The 27161-nt window shown below is 41.1% G+C and overlaps 2 protein-coding genes across 10 annotated transcripts in view; one reads left to right on the forward strand and one right to left on the reverse strand.

Annotated features, from left to right (window-relative positions):
* Positions 1-17730, reverse strand: part of RPGR (retinitis pigmentosa GTPase regulator) — a 67469-nt gene extending 49739 nt beyond the window's left edge. For 3 of the 5 annotated variants that reach the window (XM_061627414.1, XM_061627415.1, XM_061627413.1), the window contains exons 1-7: positions 17632-17730; positions 15311-15436; positions 9394-9486; positions 7724-7786; positions 6088-6246; positions 4190-4339; positions 2977-3135 (exon numbers count right to left, since the gene is read on the reverse strand). In XM_061627414.1, coding sequence (XP_061483398.1) covers positions 2977-3135; positions 4190-4339; positions 6088-6246; positions 7724-7786; positions 9394-9486; positions 15311-15436; positions 17632-17659 — 778 coding nt within the window. In that variant the 5' untranslated portion in view covers positions 17660-17730. Of the gene's footprint in view, positions 1-2976; positions 3136-4189; positions 4340-6087; positions 6247-7723; positions 7787-9393; positions 9487-10107; positions 10312-15310; positions 15437-17143; positions 17231-17631 lie in introns of those variants that run through there. The other 2 variants (XM_061627416.1, XM_061627417.1) reach the window with 2 other exon arrangements.
* Positions 17582-27161, forward strand: part of OTC (ornithine transcarbamylase) — a 40946-nt gene continuing 31366 nt past the window's right edge. For 2 of the 5 annotated variants that reach the window (XM_061627418.1, XM_061627422.1), the window contains exons 1-3: positions 17804-17899; positions 20955-21014; positions 25315-25462. In XM_061627418.1, the coding sequence (XP_061483402.1) occupies positions 17868-17899; positions 20955-21014; positions 25315-25462 (240 nt within the window). In that variant the 5' untranslated portion in view covers positions 17804-17867. The other 3 variants (XM_061627420.1, XM_061627419.1, XM_061627423.1) reach the window with 3 other exon arrangements.

Genomic DNA, 27161 nt, shown 5'->3' on the forward strand with positions numbered 1-27161 from the left:
GAAGCTCGGAGGATGGCGACAAGGGAGAGGGCCTTCTCAGTGGTGGCCCCCAAATTATGGAATGATCCCCCTGACGAGGTGTGCCTGGCGCCAACACTGTTATCTTTTCGGAGCCAGGTCAAGACTTTCCTCTTCTCCCAGATATTTTAGCGTGTGTTTTTAAATTGCTTTTTTAAAATGTGTTTTTAAAATTTGTATATTTGTTTTTAATGTTTTTAATTGTTGTAAACCGTCCAGACAGCTTTGGCTATGGGGCGGTATATAAATGCAATAAATAATAATAATAATAATAATTACTGCTCAAATGGCCTTAGTTATGCAGAGTGCCTTCCATCAACTTTAGCCAGTGGCCAGGGACGTCCCTATCTGGAGAGGGACAGCCAGACTTCTGTTGTTTATGCTCAGGTAACCTTTAAGGTAGACTACTGCAATGAGTTATACATGGGGCTGCCTTTGAAGATGGTTCAGAAACTGCAACTGGCACAGAATTCGGCAGCCAGATTGTTTAACGGGATAGTCTGAACATATAACACCAAATCTGGCACAACTGCACTGATCACCATTTCGTTTCCAGGCTGAATTCAAAGTGCTGGTTTTGATTTATAAAGCCTTTTGACCTATAAAGCTCAGGACCCCAACACCTCAAGGACCGCCTCTCCTCATATGAACCAACCTGAATCCTGCAATCATCATCAGAGGCCCTTCTCTGTGTACCCCCTCCATGAGAGGTTTAGAGGGTGGCAACACAAGAATGGACCTTTTCAGTGGTGCCCCCTCCGACTGTGGAATACTCTTCCTGGGGAGACATGCCTGGCACCATCTTTATACACCAGGCAAGAACCTTCTCTTTTCCCAGGCCTTTGGCCCTTGATGTGGGAGATCTTGGCTATTGATGACCTCTTCTAGTGGGATGTGACCTGTATACCTCCCTGTATTTGCACTGACTGTGTTTGTTTTAACTGGTTTTTAAATGTCAGAATTGTTTTTAGGTTTACTGACTGTTGTTTTTAACTTGTTAGTCACTTTGGGTCACTTTGGTGAAAAAAGCATCCAATATAATAAATAATAATAAACAACACACACATATACCTCTTAAAAACCCTCAGTAACAGGGTCAGATGTTATTTAGAATACCAGTCACCTTCACCCACGTTTCCTTATGCAGGGCCTACTCTCGCTAACATCTCAGTCTAATAAAAATCAACTAGCACATGTAGGATTCAGCCTGAGCACTAACACGCCAAATGCTGAAGTGTTGCTGACTTTTCCTAGTGGCTGTTTTGGTTATATGAAATTGTCACCAGATGAATGGCTAGTTTAGCTACTACTGCTAACAACATGCATACACATTTTTTGGAATATTGCATTTTGTATTATTACAAAGATGGTCAACACCTGAGGGAAAGAGTTTTAGTTATTTCTCAAGACAGTAATTTTAACTCTTGTTTTGGCTCAGTGGGGAATCTGGAAGTCATCTATATGATCCAGAGCAAAAGCAAAACCACCAAAGGAAAATAATAAGGATCTTAGATTAGTTGGATTTTTTCCCTGCCTTAATTTAATTCAAATTTGAACATTCCCTCAACAATGTAAATAAATCTGAGATTGGAGATGTGCAATTACCAGCTAGAAGTCATCAACTGTTTAAGCAAGCTCTCTTTTAACATCCTCTCCCTGAAATCAACCCTAGAGTCTTTCTATATTTTGAAATCAGGAAACATGGTACGTTTTATGGGTTCATCTCAATTATTTTTATTCTAATACTAAATGCTTTCTCCAATTTGTACGTCCTCTCACTAGCTACATTAATTGGTTTCCATACCTTAATGTCTGGCCATGATCACAACAAATTTCTGGACAAATTTTGGATTATTACATGCTCTGGACTATGGAAGTTATTGTGAGGGTTAAACAAAGTGGAAAGTGAACATATACATCACTGAAGATGCTATCAAGACAATAGTAAATTCTGAGCCTATGATCTTCTGGACATATAGGGATTCAGTCGATGCATCTTCCATTTCTGCCAATGAAAGAAACAGTTTTCTTTAAATAGTCTCCAGATTAGGAATCATGACAATAAGGCCTAACCCCTGTAAAAGCTTCCAGAGCAGACGTGCTTCTTTGCCTGAGCAACAAATGACTTCATCTCATTCAGTGTCTACCAGAACCTTGCTTTACTAGTACAGTCTTTGCCAAATCATAAACTGGGCCCCTTTCCCTCAGTTGTCTAGGTACTTTGGTACCTGTGCACAATTTCCCCCTTTCATTATTACCCTCTGCTCATATTACCTTCAGTATGAACTCTCAGGTATCTTTCACAAGTCTATTTCTACTCATACCCATTGTGCTCCTAACAGTTCAATATTACACATATTTACTCAGAAGTACATCCTACTGTGTTCAGTGAGGCTTACTCCAAGGTAAATGTATACAAAATTGTGCTGAAAATCTATCAACAATATATCTGGGGGGGGGGAATGAATGACTTAGTAGGAGTGATACTTCTCAGACATCAAAACACCCCATTCAGACCAATTCTCAGACAACTTTGGGTATATCTGGATTGGTGGATTTTCCTAAGATTTGCTACTGATACTTGTGGGAGCAAATGGAGTAGACCCAACACAAAACATATACTTCATGTAAAAGGATCATTGATTTAGACAGATGTTTCACGCTGTCTTTTTCCTCAGCCAATTTTGCCCCTTCTCTATCAATACTAAGGGACTTTTTTTTTGCTGTAATTTTTCCACCACTACACCCATTTACCACTGACACCTTGATAATTTCCTTTGCTAAATTCTTTAAACAGAAGCGAAACCCAACTATTTCATAATATTTTCTAACTTCTTCAGCCTTTTTGATATACTGCATCAAATTTGCTAAGTGGTACGTAGGCGCAAACATGTAAGTGTGTGAATTTAGCAGTTAAGGATGGTGGGAATAAGAACATAAGCCGAGAGGTTTATATACCTGCAAGCACTACCGTATGTGCTCCTCCACAGGCGACTTTACTGACCCTACCAGAAATCCCAGGAACAAGTTGTGGAACCTTGTTGTTTTGCAGTTGCTCAGGGGACAAACCTAGTTTTCCATCCTCAGGCTCTCCGAAAGTATAGAGTTCCCCATCTCCTGTAGAAAATCAGCAGCAAGAGTGAGACTAATACCAGGAGGACCAAGAGGTTTATATGAAGCAAATTTTTGCATGTTTCATTTGTGACAAGTACACCTTATAACACAAGACTATATTGAAACCAGCAGTGTGGTGGCAGAACTGCAGGGTCCCTGCACAGCTACACCCCCTCCCTTTTTTTTCTGCTGGATTGAGAATTAGGTCCTTGATAATGCCTTCACCCACAACAACAGACATCCCTACGAGCCAATAAGCATGAAAAGCGAGTGTGTTACCTTCTGAGAAGAATCTTCTCAGTGGCTGATGCACCTCCTTTCACTCTGGCTCCAATAAGCAGCAAAGGACAAGGACGCATGTTAGAAAATTCTTCTCAGTGGCCAATACACTCCTCTTTCATGCTGCTTGGCTCATAAGATGCTGGAGACATAGGGACCCTGCTCCAAAAAAAGTAAGGGGTCTAAGACCCCGAGACCATGCACGACTACATCCCTAACTGAAACTTAAAAAATACCTCCACTTTATTTTAAGCCACAGATCCATCATGAGGTTAGCTTTTTATTTCTTTATTTTCTTTTATTATCATCATCAACAATAAAACAATATTGTAATAAAAAGGACTCTGTGCAAGTTGCAAAAAGAGATTACCAACTTTATATGTCCACTATTCTTATTCCAATAGTCAATAACCGACAGCCATTTTCCTACTATGGTAATTAGTGATGAAATACCTTTCCTTCTACATATAGTATCTGCCAGTTTATTTAACTCAGCTGTCTCTATGATTTTAACATCCATTCTCTTATTGTTGGGGGTTGTGTTTTCCCACAATAGCCTGCCCAAACCATTGCAGAGATTAATAAATTCATGATTAAGAATTTACAGGAGTCTGATCATCACCAAATTAAAAGCATATATCTTGGTAAAAACAGAATCCAAACTCTCAACCAAGTAATAATATGTAACCCAATCCCAAACTAATCCTGGGGACTTAATCAGATTTTGTGACTGAATGTACATCCACACCCGTGTATATTTCTAGATTTCCACACTTACGTGTTATTAAGGCAGAGTGGTAGTATCCACAAGAGATCCAAGAAATGGGTTTCCCAACATCCACTTGATGAGGAACACACGCATTAGCTTCATTAGCCAAGCCAATTTGTCCTTCTGTATTGTCCCCCCACATAAAAAGCTGTCCATCCTCTTTAAAAGAAAGAGAGTTTTATAAGTGTATTTACTTTTTAAAATAATTTTATTTATTTATTTATTTAATATCCTGCCCTTCCTCCCAGTAGGAGCCCAGGGCAGCATAATTTGGTAGTGGCTTTACGAAACACCACATTCATGGTCCAGTGGCCACATAAGCCCTATTCAGACATTACTGTAGACTGAAATTCCACATGTGAGGCAGGGGCCCACAGGAATGCAGGATGGCTCAGGCCCTATCCCAGTCTCTTTTCCCTCCACAAATTTGAGATCAACTATCTGAAGCAGTAAGCTTGCTTCTACTTATATAAGCTCCCTGTGCAATGTAGAACCCCAGTTCTCCAAGGTTTTACATTGCTCAGAAGCCTCCAAGAATAGGGGAGGGTGGAGAACAGGAGGTTTCCTCACTTCAGACATTCAGCCTCGAGCTCACCGAGGGTAATGGGAACAGTGGATGGAGCTGTCATGCTCATTCCTGTGGGGCCTCCTCACAGGTGGCATTTCCAGTTTACAATAATGCCTGCATGGGCTTATGTGGCCACTAGATCATGACTGCTGTTTTGTAAAACCCTATTGCCCTCTACAAATGTGAAGGCAACTGACTGAAGTGGGCAGCCTACTTCTACTCACATAGGCTCTCTGTGTGATATAGGGCCCTGATCTCCAGTATTCTATATCAGCAGAAGCCTTCAAGAGTATGGGAAGTTTCCTCACTTTGAACAGCCACTCTTGAACTCATAGAGGGCAACTGGGACAAGGGGACAGAGCTAGCACGCCTGACCCACATGCACACTCCATATGTGGGCTCCTTCTGGGAGGAAGGGTGGGATATAAATTAATTAAATAAACAGTAAATAAATGTGGAATTTCCAGTTTACAACACCACCTCAATAGGGCTATGCTGTGACTCCTGAACTATAATTCTTGCAATATATCGTGTGCTTGAGGAGTTTGCCAAAGGGGAATTTCAAAAGCAACTTGTAATGCAGCATATGAAATGAGGGAGGTCTAGAGTTCTGAAATGACAGTAAGCAAATTGCTAAATGTGATGTGCTCCTAACTTAAATTACCTCTTAAATCAATACAGCAATGAAATTACAGTATGCTATATAGAAAAGGACAACATTTAGGAGCATTTAAATTTGAAAGCTAGGAGACTAGGGTAGTCAAATTGTCAAGTTACTAAGGGCCTGTGAGGATACACTTGCATATAAGCATATACTATTATGAATAGGCTTATTAAGATGTCTTTTTGCAATACCTGACCTTCATTTTTATTGCATTTTTTATTTTTCACTGTATACTTTTTGTTTTGCTTTGAACTTGGTGTGAACCACTTTGATATTTTTAAATGAAAAGTGGTATCCAAATACATTTATAAATAAAATAAATAAATAATCTATGGATTATCTAAAATTATATCCCAAAATTTTAGGAATAGCATATAAATAACTGTTATGGTAAGATATCCTCAATCAAAAGAGTTGAGTAAAGCAAAACAAAGACACTGGTCTAGTGATCAGCCAGTAACTAAGGAATAAGTAAGGATGTTACTGAAAACCTGTATCAGGTTGTCAAAATTGTTGGCATTTTCACATCATATTTGCAACAACACACTTGTCCTTGGATATGCAAAGTGATCTTGATTTCAGGCTTCCACAAATGTCAACTGGAAAATATCAAAGCTGTCAAACAAATACACACACACACTTTACCATAACATTTGTGTCAGCTGTTGGGCTCACCAGTTAGTGCTGCTGATGTGTAGGATCCAGCTGCCAGCTGTTTGATCTTGTGCTGGTTAGTAAAAAAACTAATTAGATGAAATGTGCTTCTTTCCTCTGTGTCACCTAATCCCAACTGCCCTTCACTGTTACCTCCAGCAGCATATACATTTCCTTGTTCTGCACACAGAAAAGCACACATAGAGTAAGCACACTCTCATTTGAAGCAACCGCAAAACAAAATCGGACCAGCTTATGTTTATTTTCTTCTATGTACAAAAGGTTGATCTCCAATGCTCTCAAATGTTCAAAGCCTGCATACAGAAATTCCTGTTTAAGTTATTTAGAATCCTTGCTGTGCAGTGGAATTCTACTCTGCAAAAATATACTACCTGAACATGCATAAAGAAGTAAAAGTATTTTTCACTCATGGCTGGAAATCAATCTTTAAAAATAGGAATGACTTAGGGTTTTATTCCTTCACTTCTGCATAGAAGAAAAAGGACCCTGGAGATATCTAATATACAATAGAGCTGATGGAAGCTGTAGTTCAGCAACATCTGAAGGATGTCAGGCTATCCATCCCTGCCATACAGGTAAAGTGTCAGCTAGCAATGAGCACCAGTTGGCATGTGTGATCAAGCCAAACTTAATTAAATATAATATTGTTCAAACATGCAAACTACAAATGTTAATGATGCCCATTAAATTAATTAGCCACAACATGTGCCTTTCTCAGATGACATCCTCAATCCAGATTAAATTCCATTTATGTTTAATGACAAGTGCACATAATTCATAGGAAAAACAGACATAAAATTAATAAGATAATTCTAAATATCTTCAAAATTATTCATTTCACATTACTGAAATTTTTGAAGTTTACTGTGATAAGGGGGAATTTTCCTACAAATGTTAAGAGCTTTGCAGGAATTTATATATAGAAGGACCTTGCATGTTTCCCTCTCAGTAGGATGACACATTATAGGAACATAAGCTGCCTTATACCGAGTCAGACCATTACTTCATCTAGCTCAGTACTGTCTACACTGATTGGCAGCAACTCTCCAAGGTTTCAGGCAGAAGCCATACCTGGAAATGCTGGCAATTGAACCTGGGACCTTCTGCATGCAAAGCAGATTCTCTACCACTGAACTATGGCCCTTCCCCAAACTTGTACTCACAGCAGAATGACAGCTAACTTCCTTGCTATGATCATCTCCACAGAAAGATCTATGTATCCAGAGGTTATTTGGGTTAACCAGACTCAACAGGCTGGCTACTGCTAGCAAAATCTCATTCAATATGTATTTTTAGATATTCAATTCTAGAAAGGGTAGTTGAAAATTTCTTCATTGAACACTAGAGAGGGCCATAGCTCAGTGACATGTCACATATTTTGCATGCATATGGACCACATTCAATCCCAGGACTTCGCAGTTAAAGTATTTCAGGTGATGGGGCTGTGAAAGGCCTCTGTCACAGACCTTTGGAAGCTGCTGCCAGTCACAGCACACAATTTTATGCCAGATGGACTAACTGTCTGGTTCAATATACAATAGCTTCAAATGTTCTCATAACTGGTGAATTTTTTTAAGGTCCTGACTTTTCCTTAGAATGTCTGCAGAAAGCTGGCGTGTAAACATAGATTACATACCTGTATAAATCAAAGTGTGGTTTCTCCCACAAGCAGCTAGTTTTACTTTTTCTGGTTTTAAAGCTGTGAATTAAAAATACAGCTGTTACCATTTTAAAAAGTTATACTGCTAAATGTGTTCAGAGCTCCAACTTTACACACTGACATCTAATCAGATATCAATGACAAGAGGAAACATTGCAGCAAGAGTAAACTACAACTTCTATAATCCACAAGTTGCCATCATTGTACCTGCAGGTATACATTGCGTGCAGAGGCCTTCCCTGCTGCCCACAGCTTTCCTTCCCCACCCCTCTGTCCAGTGAAATTAGGTTTGAAACAACCATTCTATTATAACTAACAGAATAGTTTGCAATGTGTTCTTGGTTGTGGTTTTTCTAGTTTGCAAATTTGCCCATAGGACATGTTCAGATGACATTTCTATTATGCTGAGAGTAAGTCCTGTTGAACTCAATAGGATTTACCTCTGAATAGAGCTACATAAGACTGAATTCTAAAAGCTGCAATAGTAACCATGTCTACTCAGAAGTAACCCCTATTTAATTCACTGGTGTTTACTCCAAGGTAAGTATGGTATATTTCTTTCACTCTCTCAAAACAAGGCTGATCCTCTTTGCTTAAGTTTCCATGGTGAAAAATGTCCACTTTTTCACTCCTCATCCTCTTGGTTTAAACCATAGGAAATAGCAAGTGCTCTGGTATAAGGATGGACTTGCATCATATAAAAATATAGCTTTAAACAGATTTCATTTCATACTTCCTAGAAAAAAATATTGGATTTCCAAAGACTTCACAATGTAAAATGATAAGATATATTAGAGGAGCTTTCACTTTGCCTTTTTTAAAAAAAAAATGTCATGAAAACAACTTATCTTTTAAAAACCCTGTGGCTTTGCAAAGTTCATTTGTTGTTGCTGTTTCTAACCTTTCAAAAATTGTATTTGAAGGGTTTTGTCTGTGTTTATTTTCTAACTTTTGTATTTCAGCTATCAACTTCTGTTTTCATTTTTTAATAATGTGTGGCAATAGTTATCAAGAGCTCTCACATAAAAGCTCTGCTTGTGTCCCAAATTGTAGTTAGAGCTACTTCAACAGTTAAGAGTGGACTTTGACAGAGCAATCCAAATACCAGGGAGCCGGGGGAAGGGGGACTGGCAGAGGAGGACCCAGCAGAAACCTCTGCAGGATCCTCCCCAGCTCGGGAGCCGCTGCCCTGACTGAATGCCGGCTCCATTGGGAGCTGCACACATGAGCTGGCCAGGAAGTGCCAGCTCCAGCGAACAGGCCTCCCAGGGAGTAAGTGCTCCCTGTAGGCCACAATGTAAATGTAAGAAAATAATTTTACTGTGCCGGCAGAGAGGGGGATCAGGACCCAGCGGAGGGGTCTGAACACAAGGAGGCTCTTGTGTAAGTTCCCCCACGGCTCCTACCCCGCCATGCCCCGGAATGCCCCATTTTTAGGGCTTCCGCTGGCCCTCCATCCACCGGCGGACCCCAGGCAATGCCGGCAGGCTCCTGGAGGCACCATAGCTCAGCGGCATCCAACACACCCCAGCATGGCAGAAAGGTGAGTTGGATTGTGCCCTAAATGTATTAGTGATTAAGTTAATTCTTAAGCTTTTTTTTTTCATTTAGGACATCCATTATAAAACCACATATGCAAGTCAAACCTTTCACACAAGTAGGCTTGTTGACAGTATTCCTTGTTCCAAATCCAAGTTGTCCCCAGTTGTTGCTTCCAAACATATAAAGTTTACCATTTTCTACAGAATACAAAGAAAACAAGTGACCACCAATGAGCGTGTTTTAAGATACTCTATCAAAATAAAATTTCTTCGGCTGGCTGTTTGCCATCCCTACCCCTAATAATAATAATAATAATGCACACATCATATACTGATGTGACTAGTAAGTTACAAACAACAGCAAACTATTACAGAAACACAGAATTTCTAGCCTTAAATGAAATAGCTACAAAAGGAATGAGCCATAAATAATTTTGGAAGTGTACTTTGGCAGAATATCTATCTATCTATCTATTTTTTACTATCTATACCAGGGGTTCCCAAAGTGTGGTCCATGGACAGCCAGTGGTCCACTGGCTTCAGTCCAGTGGTCCATGGCACGTCTGTAAAAATACAATTAAAAATAATACAGAAAAATCATTAAGTGGCCTGCCAAGACCCTCAGCAATTTTCAAGTGGTCCAAAGAGGGGAAAAGGTTTGAGGACCACTGATCTACACCTTAAAGATTGCCTAACTTCTATTCAGACCAACCATAATTTACTCAGACCACTTACAACATTTGAAAAGCTATTATCTAGACGAACGTCCCAAACTGGTTTCTTATCAAAAGTGTCATTCATTTATTCATTGGCGATCACCTGTGACTGAGTAAGATTATCTTCCAAGATCAGGTCTTTAACAGTGGGTCCGTAAGTGACTGTGTAGGCCAATCCTAGATCCACACAGCCTCCCACAGTGAGGACATAGGTTTCCAGATGGAAGACAGTTGTGATGAGGATGAGAAAAGTGTATGACATCTTGTTAAATATACAAGACAAAAACTCAGGGATTAAAACTGTGTGGGTTGGGGGAATTCAAATGACAATTACTGAAAAGGTTTGGTTTGATATAAGCCATGATGGTCTACAATATTTTACTGATGTTGCCACTAAAAAAACCCCTATAAAATGTTATATTTGTGGTACTTAGGTCCACACAGGTTGCAAGAAAAAAAAACCTATAAACTACCTACCATTTTATATTCGAGATGCAGTCAAGACCAAGCAAAATTTAGGCATATTTGGTGCAACTGGAAGATAATCCACCAACCAATCCACCATGCCACCAACCATGCCGCCCAACAAGATCAGCCACACAGGACCTTCTCTCAATCCCGCCAACTAAAACAGCTAGGTTGGCGGGGACAAGAGAGAGGGCATTTTCAGTGGCGGCCCCCACTCTCTGGAACTCCCTCCCGTATGACCTTCGACATGCCCCTTCCCTGAATGTATTCCGCCAAGCTTTGAAGACCTGGCTCTTCAGACAGGCCTTTGGGACTTACGGGGAGGGTTAAATTTTTACGACCAATAGCCTACTACTCTGTACTGGAACTGTTTTATTGTTTTATTGTTATATTGTATTTTATGATGTATTTTATTATGATGTAATGTATTGTTGTTAAATTGTACGTCGCCTAGAGTGGCCATTGGCCAGATAGGCGACCCACAAATTAAATTATTATTATTATTATTATTACAAGGATTTCCTGGGTTAAAATATTTGGAAAGATTTACTATGGGTGTAATCCAACCTCTGGATGCATCCCTACCACTCACACCAGCTGAGGTGGAGGGGTGGGCAGGCAAATTACAGCTCCAGCCTGTAAGAACATAAGAACATAAGAAGAGCCTGCTGGATCAGGCCAGTGGCCCATCTAGTCCAGCATCCTGTTCTCACAGTGGCCAACCAGGTGCCTGGGGGAAGCCCGCAAGCAGGACCCGAGTGCAAGAACACTCTCCCCTCCTGAGGCTTCCGGCAACTGGTTTTCAGAAGCATGCTGCCTCTGACTAGGGTGGCAGAGCACAGCCATCATGGCTAGTAGCCATTGATAGCCCTGTCCTCCATGAATTTGTCTAATCTTCTTTTAAAGCCGTCCAAGCTGGTGGCCATTACTGCATCTTGTGGGAGCAAATTCCATAATTTAACTATGCGCTGAGTAAAGAAGTACTTCCTTTTGTCTGTCCTGAATCTTCCAACATTCAGCTTCTTTGAATGTCCACGAGTTCTAGTATTATGAGAGAGGGAGAAGAACTTTTCTCTATCCACTTTCTCAATGCCATGCATAATTTTATACACTTCTATCATGTCTCCTCTGACCCGCCTTTTCTCTAAACTAAAAAGCCCCAAATGCTGCAACCTTTCCTCGTAAGGGAGTCGCTCCATCCCCTTGATCATTCTGGTTGCCCTCTTCTGAACCTTTTCCAACTCTAGAATATCCTTTTTGAGATGAGGCGACCAGAACTGTACACAGTATTCCAAATGCAGCCGCACCATAGATTTATACAATGGCATTATGATATCGGCTGTTTTATTTTCAATACCTTTCCTAATTATCGCTAGCATGGAATTTGCCTTTTTCACAGCTGCCGCACACTGGGTCGACATTTTCATCGTGCTGTCCACTACAACCCCGAGGTCTCTCTCCTGGTCGGTCACCGCCAATTCAGACCCCATGAGCGTATATGTGAAATTAAGATTTTTTGCTCCAATATGCATAATTTTACACTTGTTTATATTGAATTGCATTTGCCATTTTTCCGCCCATTCACTCAGTTTGGAGAGATCTTTTTGGAGCTCTTCACAATCCCTTTTTGTTTTAACAACCCTGAACAATTTAGTGTCGTCAGCAAACTTGGCCACTTCACTGCTCACTCCTAATTCTAGGTCATTAATGAACAAGTTGAAAAGTACAGGTCCCAATACCGATCCTTGAGGGACTCCACTTTCTACAGCCCTCCATTGGGAGAACTGTCCGTTTATTCCTACTCTCTGCTTTCTGCTTCTTAACCAATTCCTTATCCACAAGAGGACCTCTCCTCTTATTCCATGACTGCTAAGCTTCCTCAGAAGTCTTTGGTGAGGTACCTTGTCAAACGCTTTTTCAAAGTCTAAGTACACTATGTCCACTGGATCACCTCTATCTATATGCTTGTTGACACTCTCAAAGAATTCTAATAGGTTACTGAGACAGAACTTTCCCTTGCAGAAGCCATGCAGGCTCTGCTTCAGCAAGGCTTGTTCTTCTATGTGCTTAGTTAATCTAGCTTTAATAATACTTTCTACCAGTTTTCCAGGGACAGAAGTTAAGCTAACTGGCCTGTAATTTCCGGGATCCCCTCTGGATCCCTTTTTGAAGATTGGCGTTACATTTGCCACTTTCCAGTCGTCAGGCATGGAGGAGGACCCGAGGGACAAGTTACATATTTTAGTTAGCAGATCAGCAATTTCACATTTGAGTTCTTTGAGAACTCTCGGGTGGATGCCATCCGGGCCCGGTGATTTGTCAGTTTTTATACTGTCCATTAAGCTTAGAACTTCCTCTCTCGTTACCACTATTTGTCTCAGTTCCTCAGAATCCCTTCCTGCAAATGTTAGTTCAGGTTCAGGGATCTGCCCTATATCTTCCACTGTGAAGACAGATGCAAAGAATTCATTTAGCTTCTCTGCAATCTCCTTATCGTTCTTTAGTACACCTTTGACTCCCTTATCATCCAAGGGTCCAATCGCCTCCCTAGATGGTCTCCTGCTTTGAATGTATTTATAGAATTTTTTGTTGTTGGTTTTTATGTTCTTAGCAATGTGCTCCTCAAATTCTTTTTTAGCATCCCTTATTGTCTTCTTGCATTTCTTTTGCCAGAGTTTGTGTTCTTTTTTATTTTCTTCATTCGGACAAGACTTCCATTTTCTGAAGGAAGACTTTTTGCCTCTAAGAGCTTCCTTGACTTTGCTTGTTAACCATGCTGGCATCTTCTTGGCCCTGGCGGTACCTTTTCTGATCTGCGGTGTGCACTCCAGTTGAGCTTCTAATATAGTGTTTTTGAACAACTTCCAAGCATTTTCGAGTGATGTGACCCTCTGGACTTTGTTTTTCAGCTTTCTTTTTACCAATCCCTTCATTTTTGTGAAGTTTCCTCTTTTGAAGTCAAATGTGACCGTGTTGGATTTTCTTGGCAATTGGCCAGTTACATGTATGTTTAATTTAATAGCACTGTGGTCACTGCTCCCAATCGGTTCAACAACACTTACATCTCGCACCAGGTCCCGGTCCCCACTGAGGATTAAGTCCAGGGTTGCCGTCCCTCTGGTCGGTTCCATGACCAACTGGTCTAGGGAATAGTCATTTAGAATATCTAGAAACTTTGCTTCTTTGTCATGACTGGAACACATATGTGGCCAGTCTATGTCCGGGTAGTTGAAGTCACCCATTACTACCACATTTCCTAGTTTGGATGCTTCCTCAATTTCATATCTCATCTCAAGGTCTCCCTGAGCATTTTGATCAGGGGGACGATAGATCGTTCCCAGTATTAAGTTCCTCCTGGGGCATGGTATCACCACCCACAACGATTCTGTGGAGGAGTCTGCCTCTTTTGGGGTTTCGAGCTTGCTGTAGGTCTTGTATTGAATTAGTGGTTTCAAGGATGTTTGGAAGTTACCTAGCGCTAATGTTTATGTGATTAGGATTGTTTAGATATCTCAATACTATATTTCAATACCACTATAAAACAATTATTTTTAAATAACTCATGTCAAGCAGAGTAATTCTAAGCTGAGAAGGGGTTGGTTCGGGAATGATCCGACATTTCCAAAGCCCTACAGGCTTGTACCACCCAGGGCAAGAGGTGGGCAATGTTTTTTCTTTTTCTTTGTTGCAATGGTTCAACAAAATCCCAGTCCTAGTTTCAGTTATGATTAACTGCACCAGCTCCTGCTTGTGTAGTTGATGGGGCTGATCCTGAGGCATTTCAGGGAAACAGACTTAGGAGTTTGGACCCAGTGGATCCTAGGCTGCCTTCAACCTGGCATCATAACATTGTGTTTCAGAGCCTATTGCCAGCAGAAACACTGACAGCAGTAGACTTATACCCAGGGCAGAAGTGCTCCTCTCTGCAGGAAGTGGAGCATTCCTGCCCCATTGTAACATTCTCCAGCCAGCAGATGCAAGGGTTAAGATTGTTATGTAAGACATTTTTTTCAAAATGAGTACCAGTGGACTGGTCTCCCATAGAGATGGTTCAACTGTGAACATCTTGGAACTTTAATGGTTGTTTTTAAGTCTTTGAACATTATCTTTCAGGATTAATGAGTTGTAAACTGCATAACTTCAGCTGCTGTTAAATTTTAGCATTATTACCAAGTACACATTTTTCAAGGATCTTGGGAAATTCACTTTAGAGTAACAATGACTGGTTTTATTGCTTATTGTGTCATGAGATTGCAAGCTACTCTGGGACTCTTGATGATAGAGAATGTTGGATGAAAAGTTTATAAAGTAAATCACTAATATGATAGACTGCATTTTGCATTTGTCAAGAGATAGCCTTTTACAGATCTTATACTGTAATAACTTATTATTAGAATATTTTTAAGTGGCTGTTTGTAGACTAGGGAGATACATGTGAAGCTCATATCTCAACATGGGAAGATGTCTGAATTTCAGTTTCATATACACAGGAAGATTATGTCCCATGAAGCACCTGTCATTGCTTCTGCTTAACATCAGTCTGCCTCAGGACTAAGAGTTTATAGTGCAATCCAATGCATGCTTACTTGGAAGTGAGGCCCACTAGGTTCAACAGGGCTTACTCCCAAGTGAGTGGGTTAGGATTGTAACCACAGTGTGATTACAACAGCAGCCTTTACCAGTTCAATTTCACAATAAAATATTTCTAATTTTAGCAAATGGTAGCACCTTTTCCTACAATACTAATTCATTCTTCCTGCAATGCTGCTACAGAAAGAGATTAAAAGGAAAATCACTTTATGTGGCAAAATGTGTTTCTTAAGTTCTTAAACACTAACCTGTTACAACAGAAGTATGTTCATCTCCACATGATATGTGAAAAGGCTTGTCATTTTTAAACCAAAACTTGCTGGGCACATTTTCTGCAAATTTGCTTTTTCCAAATGTGAATACAGCACCTGATTCTAAAAAGAAATAAAATAGCTTAAATATTGAATTCTATTTCATACTGTAATTCCAGTAGCATCCTTTCTACTTCATAAAATTATACAGCTGGAAGGGATCTCAAACATTATCTAGTTCAACTCTCTGCTGGCGCAGGCAATTCAGGGCTACAACACCCAGCCTCTGCTTAGGAATTCTAACAAAGAACACAAGAAGAGCCCTGCTCGATCAGGCGAATGGCCCATCTAGTCCAGCATCCTGTTCCCACAGTGGCCAACCAAATGCCCACAGGAAACCCAAAAGCAGGCCCTGAGCACAAGAGCAGTTCCCCTCCTGTGGTTACCAGCAATTGGTATTCAGAAGCATATTCTTCTGATGGTAGAGAGGGCATCCCCTTTGGAGGCAGTCTGTTCCACTGTTGAACAGGTTGTACAGTCAGGAAGTTCTTCCTTATGTTCTAGTAATTTGAACCCATTGATTGCATCCTACCAGTCAGAACAAGAGGAAAACACATTTATTTCATCAATGTGCGTGATACCCCTTCAAATATTTTAGCCATCTCTTAATTATCTCTTTTATTTGTCATATACAAAATTCTTGGGTTATTTTTTGCCCATATATTAAAATGTCCAAGTATTCATTGGATAGTATCATGTAACAAATAAAACTGTCAGGTACATGTGGATTTTCTGTTTCAAGTTCAAAATACAAGCTGCAAGAAAACAAACAAAGATTAAAATCCTAAGCACCGTAACCTGGGAGAAAGTCCCACTGAACTTTACAAGACTTGCTTCTCAGTTGACATTAACGGGATTGTTCTCTTAAAAGTTCTTCCTGACAGCAGGTGAAGAGAATTTTTTTAAAAATGGGTATCACTTACTTTAACACTTCAGTTCAAAGCGCCTTTCCAAATATTTTTATAATTGTGACAGGCTCTATATGTGACCTCTAACACTTTTCCTCGCTCATCTGTAAAGATACATGTCTAAAAATAGCTCCCTAAACATAAGGCTATTAGAAAAAACTGCCACTATCATCAATGTGCATGATACCCCTCAGCAACATGATTTTCTGATTCTTCCCAAATGAAAACAAAGCCAGTGTGTGCTTACATTTATTAATTTATTACATTTATATCCCACCCTTCCTTCCAGTATGAAACATTATCTTTCTAAGGTTTCCAGAAAGGATCAAGGCAATTCTTTAAAGGAAAGAAGCCTCCTTTCACATATATATTTTTATTCACAATCTTTTCCAAATTCAACTTCTATGCAAACTGTGCTGTAGAGCTATGATGGTTTGTTTGCTCCTATAAGTAGGCTTGTAAGATGCACCCTGTACTTCAAAGATATCAGCTACAACTGAGCGATCCAAGCATTCTCATTCCTCAGTCCTGGAGTGATGGAACTTATACCTGGTTAATCTTATCCCTCCTCCTCCTCAGGTTCTTCGAAAGAAGCAAACAACTACTTTACAACAAGTCTTTCCTTATGACTCTAAAGAAAAAAATGGTAAAGATTTGATACAGCTCCTACAGGCAAATGCAAAGATCAGCAGCACCTTAATTTACGAAGGCAACCCTAGAAGCACTCAGGTCCTGCTTGCCAGCTTCCCAAAAAGCATTTAGTTGGCCACTGTAAAAACAGAAAGCTGAACTAGATGGGCTTCTGGCCTGATTCAGCAAGGCTCTTCTTATACATAACAAGTGTACCGAATCCTGAACTCACATTTTGCAAGTTGCAGAAAAGAGGATAAGAAGACTGACAACCATGTTTCAAGAAGACTGAAGTGCCTCTGTGTGAGTGTGCGTGAGAGAGATGGACAAAATGTGTGCAGCACACAAAAACTCAAAAGCTAACAGAGGCGATGCGTATAACATGCGTATACACACTCGTGTTACCGTCTTTTACATAACCAGGCTGAAAACTTTAAGCGTATTTCACTTACTTAGAAGTAAGTCCCAAAGAAATCAGTGGGGCTTACTTTTGAGTAAGCACGGGTTAGGATTGGGCTGAAACGTCTCTCAGCCTAAAGCAAATTCGCCGGTTCTTCCTGCCCCTGCCAATCAATACGGAGGAAGAAAGAGGAAAAGGAACAATAGAAGTCCGCCACGCGCTAGCCTCGCGGGGATAGCAGATGACAACAGAAACAAGAGAGGGTCGCTGGCACCAACCAACTAACTTCCCGAGATGGGGGGGACGGGACTGGGACTCACCGGGCACCTGCTCCTCGGCCTCCCCCATGACAGGCTCGAGGGGGAGGTGCCTAAGAGATAGATGGACCCGCGAGCAGCCGGGATCCCGGAAGTAAACAAACCCCTGCCACTAGCAACAGAGGGCTGAAGCAGCGACCATAGAGAGTAGCTTGCATGTCGAGGTAGAGTGTAAACTCCTGGTATCATAGAAATCCTCAAAAGTATTGCGTACCACAGAGCTATCCTTTCAACAGAGCATGAGTCTTGCACTATGCAAGAGCACAGCAAGGTGATGAGCACAAGCAACGGAAATTGTATTGCCCTTATGTTCCATTTGTAAACTTTCCAAGGACATTTTATTTATTACACTTTTATCCTACCCATTCCTCAAGGAATTTGGACAGTGTAGAGCTTCTCCACTATGCCAGTTTTATCCTCATAACAACCCTGTGGGGTGGGTTAGGCTGCGTGGGAATGGTTAAGTGTTAGTTGTGGAGTGGTTAAGAGTGTCAATCTAGGACTGAGGAGTCTTCAAATACCTGGTCACCGTTAAATCTTACGGTCACCCAGTAAGCTTTAAAGATGAGCAGGTTTTGGCTGACAACTGTTGGAAACCGGAATTAAGTGATGAGAGAAGCTGCACCTATTGAGTTTCTGCCTGGTATACAACCTTTTAAGTCTGTAATATTTCCTCCATCCAAGCCCAACTCAGGATTGGTAATGTTGAAACATAACCCAATACATTCTCAATGGATTCTTGTACCCTAGTTTAAAATGTCCACTACGTCTCTAACAGTGTACAGGTAGCAAATATGTATCCTATACTCCTATAATATACTACTTATTCAGATATTGAACTCAGTGGGCCTTACTTACTGAGTAGACAATTGCGCTGTTGGACTGCAAAGTTGTGTATACTTACTTGGGAGTAAACATAAGCCCCGCTGAACTTCATGGGACCTCTGTTCTGACTCCGAGCAACCATGCTTTGGATTGGATGCTATTAGCCTTTCTGCTACCCAATAAGTCTCTTTTTCTTATTAGACCAAATATGCACTTCTCTTTTTGCTGATCCTTTTAATTGTCTAATTACAGCCCCTTTTAATCGGAACTAGAATTAATTGCATGGAACTCTAAAAAAAAGTAAACATGTCTCTTTGTAACCAGCAAGACCCATAGGAAACGTTTCTGTGATCGGAAAAACAACTGTCTATATATATATATTGCAGAAGCTAAGTGATGCTGGTACTGTCCTCCAGGTTAAGGCCATGTGGTGCCAATGTGTCCAGACAGTATATCCAAAAGTTCTCCCTTTTAGTCAGTGCTGCTGGATCTGTTGGCATGTCTATAGCTGTTATAGAAAAGTCCAACAGGCTGTGACCCTCAGTGTTGAAATGTTTTGCAACTGGTTGCTCCACTTTTTTTGTTAAGATTGCTGATTTGTGGTTTCTGAAGCATGTTTGTAGGTCAGTTGTGGTTTTTCCTACGTATTGAATATGACATCCTGGTCTTTTGCATTCGATGACATAAATTATATTGCAGGACCTGCAGGTGATGTTCTGTTTGATGAAATATGTCCTGCCTGTCCTAGTGCTTATAAAAGTAGCTGTCTCCCTGAGGTACACACAGGTGATACAGCATTTGGAGTGATAAGCATGAGACCTAGGATTGGTGATAGGTGGCGTAAGCACAGCTCTCACTAACAGTCTGCGCAAATTAGGAAGCTGGCAAAATGCTACAACAGGAGGCCTGCTGATGGCGCTAGCAAGATGTTCAGAGTTTGCCAGCAATGGGTAGCTCTCCCTGACTGCTCGGTGATAGGAAATTCTGGATGGAAATCTACCACAAATGGAATCCGTTGCTCTCTGCTCTTTATATATATATGGGAAATGCTGCTGCTACCCTCTTCTATACAGTAGGGCCCCACTCATACGGCGGGTTACGTTCCGGACCCCCGCTGTAAAGTGGAACTTATTGACTAGAATGGCGCGCAATGCCTGAAAAGCGCCGTAAAAGCGGAACAAGCGCCGTATGAGTGGGGCTTTAGTCTAATTGTGTCTAATTGAGACTACTGTATTAGCGAATCGCTGTAAAGCGGGGCCCTACTGTACTGGAATACTGGTACAATTTTTGTGTGGCAAAAAAAGTGCATGCCTAAAGGGCGGGAACACACTACATGCTGGGATGCCTGTCATGTGAGTGGCTGCAGCTATCAAAAAACTCCCACAATTTTCCAGGTTCCCAAGCTTGCAAACAGATTATTTCTGGTATTATTCATCATGAAAATTTGCACTAAACTTGCACTATATTCTACTAGAATTCCAGAACTAGTTTGTACATTATGTGAAAGATCAAATATAATGCACAAAATTCCCAGGTAAGAAATCGTCACAATAATGGAATAAAGTGCAATATGAAAGCAAAAAACAACAACAAAAACACATATAATGAAATTCATAAGGAGCATAGAGTGATTTTTATGCAGCATGGCAACATTTTCTTTCATATACAAATCCACCAAGTATACAATATCCTCCATCATCTGTACTGTTGAAAGTATGAACCTCATAATGAATATTTAAAATTATGATGGCTTTTATTTTTATTTCTGTTTCATTGTTTGCAAGAATCCTGTCAATATTTATTTCTCTTCAGCTGTCTCCATATGACACCTAAAAATAGAAACAGATATGATTAACAAATTTATTGTAACAAAGAATAATATTATTATTAGGCTCATGTTTTATTGTAACGTACCCAATAATTATAGCTTTGAATTTTCCTTTATTCTCTTTTTGTTACTTGTATTCTTCTTGATGTTATACATTTTTTACACATAAAAATCTTTTTTAAGGAAAAAAATGCATGATTCATGTAATAGTTCTATCTCATAAATAGGGGAGGGGAGAGAAGACTGCATGAATCACATTTCCTTAAGACTATGTGTCTGTGTGGATCACCTCCATCACACATGAAGATCTCTCCATGGTGGAGAGGAGGGGGCATCCCTGCTCCTCCACCATGAGAAGACCCTTGGCAACCTAGTGAATGACTTGACTGGGCCACACAAGTTGCTACTAATGTTCCAGTCTAGTATTGTGTTACTGACACAATCTATGGATTTTGCAACTCTCCTAATGACACTTATCTATAGTATTTGCATAAGGTTACATACCATGGTAGCCTTGAGCAAATCTCACAAATGCTAGAGATAACACTGTCTCATGATTGTTTTACCTTTGCTCTTTCACTGAATGCATTTCCGTTTTCATCTAGCTTTAGTAAAGTGACTTTTCCATTATAAATTAATCTTAGCATTCCGTTAATATGCTGTTTAATCTTAGGTTCCTATTCAATGCCGCAACTGCGAACAAGATCAGCAAGCTTCCCGTGCAATGCATTCGGTAAGTGTTTAAATACTTCACAACAACAGTACTGGATGGAACATCTGGGCTATCTATTCAATTCTTAGCAGCAACAAGATTGCTGAAAAGGGTAAACCATGTCTGTTTCTGTTGCTTAGCAGCAATCATTCATAAACCAAGAAACTAAGGCAAAGAAATTCAATAGGAAAATTAGTATGTCAGAGAAATTATTGTCACTTTTTTCTGTTTGCAGATGTTGTCTGACAATTTTATGTACTGTACTGGAAATAATTTTGCATGTATATTTCAGGCCCAATGGAATCATCCTGTTTTTTATAAATGGCTTTGACTTTTTCTCTCTGGCATAGTTGTGATCAACGTTTTTGGGAGCAGAGGACCTCAGAAACCATCTCTTGCTTATTCTGCTGAGTGGACAGAATACTTTTGCTCCAAAGTCTCACCCTGATGGCACCATAATAATATATTGTTTGTTATTTTGTTAAAAATCGTTTATGGTTTTCAGACTGTCTTGTTAAATACTGTCTTGTTTGCAGCCACAAAAATTGTGTTAACTAGATGCTGGAAAGCTCTTGATATGATCAGTTTCTGAATGATATTGTTCAAATCCCTAGATATTGCTGATATGGCAAAAGTAGCGCAAACTACACTTGGAGGGACACAGTTTGTATCTCTAATATGGCAAATTAAACCCTCTGTGGAGTCTCTGTGAATGGAAGCTGAGATACCCAGTGCCATAACGGGACAGAATCTCCCCCACCCCATCAGCAATGGTATCCCCAAATGTAATTCTTCACATTTTTCCATAGTAGCAATTCACTTATATGGAAGAAGGTAAAGGGACGGACACCAACATCTGGAACGATAGGTTTCGTCTTCCTCAACAGTCTTGCCAGCTGAAGTCCATTTCTTTGCCTTTTATGAGCTACTAGGAGCCATTGCTATCTTAGATGGAGAAAAGTAAGAGAATACAGCCATAGACACCTGGGCTGCCATTTGATATTTGAATTTAAATAATCTTCTAGAAAGTATCTTACTTCCTTAATAGTTGTTCACAGCTGCAACATTGGAGGACTGGAGAAGACCTGCCCTAGGAGTGAGTACCTGAGATCTGGGTGCTTGCTTGCTCACTCCTCTGGGTTGCTGTCTCTTGAGACAGCTGAAGTCCCGGTAAATGCTGCAAGGACTGGGACCCCCTGCCTGTTCCTGACTCCAGAGAGAGGCTGCAGTCAATTTTGCAATCTCTTGCATCAGCTCCTGTCTGGGTCAGGAGGCATAAAAGCCCAGCTGCCCTTGGGCGGCGGGCCTGCTGCTGGCAGGGGCAACACTGAAGGGGAGAAACCAAAGGGGATCACCCCTTGGGGAGTCCTGAGGGTGAGGGCGCTACTCCCTTCTATTTTTTTGTTAGATCGATCTAGAGGAGATTGGTAGTGGGGAGGATGTATGGCACATGTGTAGTTCCTGTGCAGGGGAAGAGCCTGTGCAGTGAACTGAACAATAGGAGAAAGTTACCAGATGCCTTCAGAGTGAGAGTCTGCAACTGGCAGAAGGCAGCCCCCCCCCGGGTGTGAGACTGGAGGAAGTAGATCTGCCCTGTGTGAAAGATACTGGGTGGGTCTGACTGTTTCCAATTCTCTCACAGGCCTACTGGGATAATTGGTTCAGGTAGGTTTTGTTGGTGTGCTCTTGATGTGTCCATTTCAGGTGTTTAGGAGGAGTCTTAGTAAGGAGGAATGTGTGTGATGCCACCCCAATTTCAGTAATCGTGTAGAAGGAGGTATAGCCATGTGGAGGTGGTGAGCTACCATAGAAGATGAGGGCAAGGCTATCTACGCCTTGTTCATTGCTTCCACTTCTCTCATGGACAGGTTCCTCATTGCTCATCTGCTGTGCCCACTGGCATGTGTGTAATGTTTAACGCCAGATCAGTACACAATAAGACCACACTCATCCATGATTTCATGAATGAAAGTGCTGATTTGGTGTGTATTACCGAGACGCAGGTGGGTGAGTTGGGAGGAGTTGATCTGATGCAGCTTTGCCCACCTGGATACTTGATGCAACACCAGCACAAGCTGCAGGGACATGGGGGAGGAGGAGGAGGAGTTGGTATGGTCTACAGAACTTCCATCTCTGAGGGCAATGAAGAAAGCCCACTTCAGTAGCCATCCAGTTGAGCTTCAACTCCAAGAAATTGAGTTTTAGACCTTCAGACGCCCACTGTGAATTGTTTGCAAAGCACTTTAAGGGTAAAGTTGCTCACCTCCGTAGAAATCTTGATGCCCCATCCACATTTACTATAGTCCCCAGTGAGGTGTCCAGTGTAACGTCTGCTGCAAATTCTTGGGATCGGTTTCAGTTGATATGGCCTGATGACATGGACAAGGTGCTTGAGACAATGTGGCCAGCAACATGTCCTCTCCACCCTTGCCCTTCTTGGCTTATTAAAGCTTGCTTAGAGGGGTTGACCTAATGGATCCAGAGTGTGGTCAATACATCGTTGCAGATGGGAGTGGTTCCAACCATCCTGAAAGAGGCGGTGATCTGAGCACTTCTGAAAAAGCCCATCCTGGACGGCCTATTGGTTTGTGACAACTACCTCCCAGTCTGCAAATACTTCTTAGGGAAGGTGATTGAGAGGGTTGTGGCGCAGCAATTGCAAGTACTCTTAGATGAAACAGATTAATTTGACCCATTCTAATATAGGTTCAGGCCTTGTTATGAGACTGAATCGGCCTTGGCCTGATGGATGACTTTTATCAGGAGAAGGACAGGGGGAGTCAGCGTGACCCTGTTATTCTTACTTGATCTCTCAGTGGCTTTTGATATCATTCACCATGGTATCCTTCTGAGCCAATTTGGTGAGATGGGTATCGGAGGCACTGTTTTACAATGGTTCCGATTCTTCCTCCAGGGTCATTTTCAGAGAATAGCATTGGGTGATTGTCTTTCGGGCCTCTGGCTTGTTGTGCTGTGGGGTACCATCTTGTCCCCCATGCTGTTTAACATCTATATGAAGCCTTTGGGAGCAGTCTTCATGAGATTTGGGGCAAGTACACTGATGATACCCAGCTCTGTTTCTCTGTAACATCTGAAACAGGAGAGGCCGTGCATGCCCTGGACCGCTGCCTGGACTCGGTGGTGGGCTGGATGAGGGCCAGTAAACTGAGTCTGAATCCTAGCAAGGCGGAGATGCTGTGGGTTGGTGGTTCCCGAATTCGGATATTTGGTCAGTTGCCTGCTTTGGATGGGGTCATACTCCCGCTGAAAGAGGTCTATAGTCTGGGGGTGCTCCTGGATCCATCTTTGTCACTAGAGGCTCAGGTGACCTCAGTGGCTAGGAGCGCCTTTTACCAGCTTTGACTGGTAAGACAACTGCAGCCATTCTGGACCAGCCTGACCACTGTTGTCCATGCACTGGTAACCTGTAGGCTGGATAACTGTAATGCACTCTATGTGGGGCTGCCCTTGAGGTTGGTCTGGAAGCTGCAGCTGGTGCAAAATGCAGGGGTGAGACTGCTCACTGGGGCTGGGTACCACCAACATGTCACCCTGCTGCTGACAGAATTGCACTGGCTACCTATTAGTTACCAGGCTAAGTTCAAGGTTCTAGTTTTGGTATACAAAGCCCTATAGAACTTGGGACCAGGATACCTGAAATATAATCTTATCCCTTATATATTGTCGATCACTGCCCTCTGCAGATGAGGGCTCCTGCAGATACCATCTTATCAGGAGGTCTTTCCACACAACACAGGAAATGAACTTTTAGTGTAGTGGCACCTACCCTTTGGAATTCCCTCCCCTTAAACATTCACCATCTCTGTTATCTTTCTGGCGCCTACTGAAGACCTTCCTCTTTCAACAAGCCTTTCAAGTAGAGACCTTATCCCAGTCTGTGTCTGTGTTGGAATTGCTTTTTAATATGTTTTTAAAGCTTTGTTTAAAAATGATGTTTCTCAAGATGTTTTGTTTTAATATGTTTTTAAGGATATTTTGTTTTAATATGTTTTAAAGTCTGTTTTTATGATATTTTAAAGTGTTTTTAGTGCTGTTGTTTGCCGCCCTGAGCTCCTACTAGGAGGAAGGGCGGGATATAAATCTAATAAATAAATAAAAATAAATAAATATTATACAAAACACCAACAAATCATTTTATTTTTCTTGACTATTTACTTAATTGTTCACCATGTGTTATTAGAGTGTTATGCCTTTGAGCCAATAAACCAGGGACCACCACTGATTACTCAACACTGATTATTTCTGAAGACAAAATTCTGAATTATGAGCTACTTGACCTTCTTTTGCCATTTCCTTGGAGATATAGGCATGGGCAACCACCTACTCAGATTGTCACTCAGTTGAAAGCTCATGACTTTCTGACCCTACAAAATTATACAACTGAAGAAATGAAGTATTTGCTGTGGGTGGCAGCAGATTTGAAAGAAAGAATCAAATGTAAAGGAGAGGTATGTAGCATTTTCAGCATGAATTCTCTAACCCTCATGTCTTTTTAAAGTCTTTCTGTAAAAGCATGTATGGCTTTAACATTAGATTTCCTGATTTGCTGTTGGAAATTAGATAAAAATAGAATATCTGTCTTTTAGCTATCATGTGCTTCTCAGAATTAATGCTTTATGTATTAAGATCTAATTACATTTTTAGACTGCAGTTCGAACTACACTTGCTTTGGAGTAAGCACCACTGAATTCATTGGGACTTGCTTTCTGAGTAAACATACATTGGATCATGCTGTTAAATTATTTTGATTTTTGAATTTGACATTTTCTTTTTTATATGATTGCAAACTGCAAGCCTAAGTAAACTCCACCCTTCCCTCCTCTATCAGTTATTTAGGTTGCTGACAATGTAAAATAAAGGAATCTTATAATGAGCATGAAAAAGTAAACAGTTCAGGTTGTATACAATTGTGGCCCTCCACTTATGGAAGAAATTGAATCTTTGCTCCTGTGTAGGCTTCCATCAATGGAAAGTGTATGTGTGTGGGGAGAAGTGATTTCTGCAAATCCCCCATTTCTCCTGCAACCCTGCACACCACATCCTATGGTGTTACATAGGATGTATAGGTTCCTATACGTAGGCTACATAGGTTCCTCAACCCCCTGCAGCAGAATTGGGAGGCGGATGCAGGGGGCTGCTGAAGGAAGGGGAAATCAGTCAATATTGTCCCCACCCTTTCATTCATAGAAGCCTCCACACAATTGGACACAACCCTAACACAGCTACTCAGGTGGTGGATAATAGAGCCAAAATGGAGCCACTGGGAAACAAGGGAGGAACTGGCATGCTCAGGGGCACCCTGAGGTTTTCAAAATCAAACGTAATTTTTTAAAAACCCGAACAAGGCAATTCTTCAGGGGGGAAAAACAGTTCAGTGAGAACTGTGCATGTTTAGTAGCTAGCCACAGTTTCAGTTGAAAAATAAAACTGGAGGAGAGGACACCTTGCTTGAACTCCTTACACCTTACATTTGTTGCATATCCCATAGATTCACCAGTGCACATGGTGTATTGTTTGTATCCACAGTCCTTTAAATTACCATATTATGCTCTTAAATTTCCTGTGCTGAAGCAGCTGTGTTGGTTTGTTTTAGTGCTACATGTGGAACCATTAATGATACCAGGGAATGTACTGGAATGCTTCTGACATTCTGGGTGGTGTGAAGGCTAGGTTGGAGTATGACTCCTTGATAGTGAAAAGGAAAGGAAAAGGAGGCCGTGTGATCTTCCAGGTGAAGTGAAGATTATTTCTGTGATGTTAGCAGGGCTATGTTTGAGACACGCCTTGGGCTTTTACTGTTAAAGCTGTGAGCTTACCATGTTTCAGAAATACATATCTTACCAGAACTGAAATAAATGATGTAAAGAAATCTCTAGCTTACTCAAAATTACCTGGGGAGGAATCACATTGATATCCGTATGTGTGTGTGTGTGTATTTCAGCATTCCCAACTATACTTGCTGTTGAATTTAAGAGTCTAGAAAAAAGAAAAGTGGGGGAGGTCGAATCTGTGCCCTTTGTGTGTGACAATGCACATACACAGTTTACATGCAAGGACAGCTGTCAGCATATGGGGGGGGCAGAAGAGTAAGTATCAGGAATCCCACATGTAGAGCAGTATTAGAGGGAAGAAAGAAACAAGTGATTG

The sequence above is a fragment of the Rhineura floridana genome, chromosome 5, assembly GCF_030035675.1.
Source record: "Rhineura floridana isolate rRhiFlo1 chromosome 5, rRhiFlo1.hap2, whole genome shotgun sequence".
NCBI lineage: Eukaryota > Metazoa > Chordata > Lepidosauria > Squamata > Rhineuridae > Rhineura > Rhineura floridana.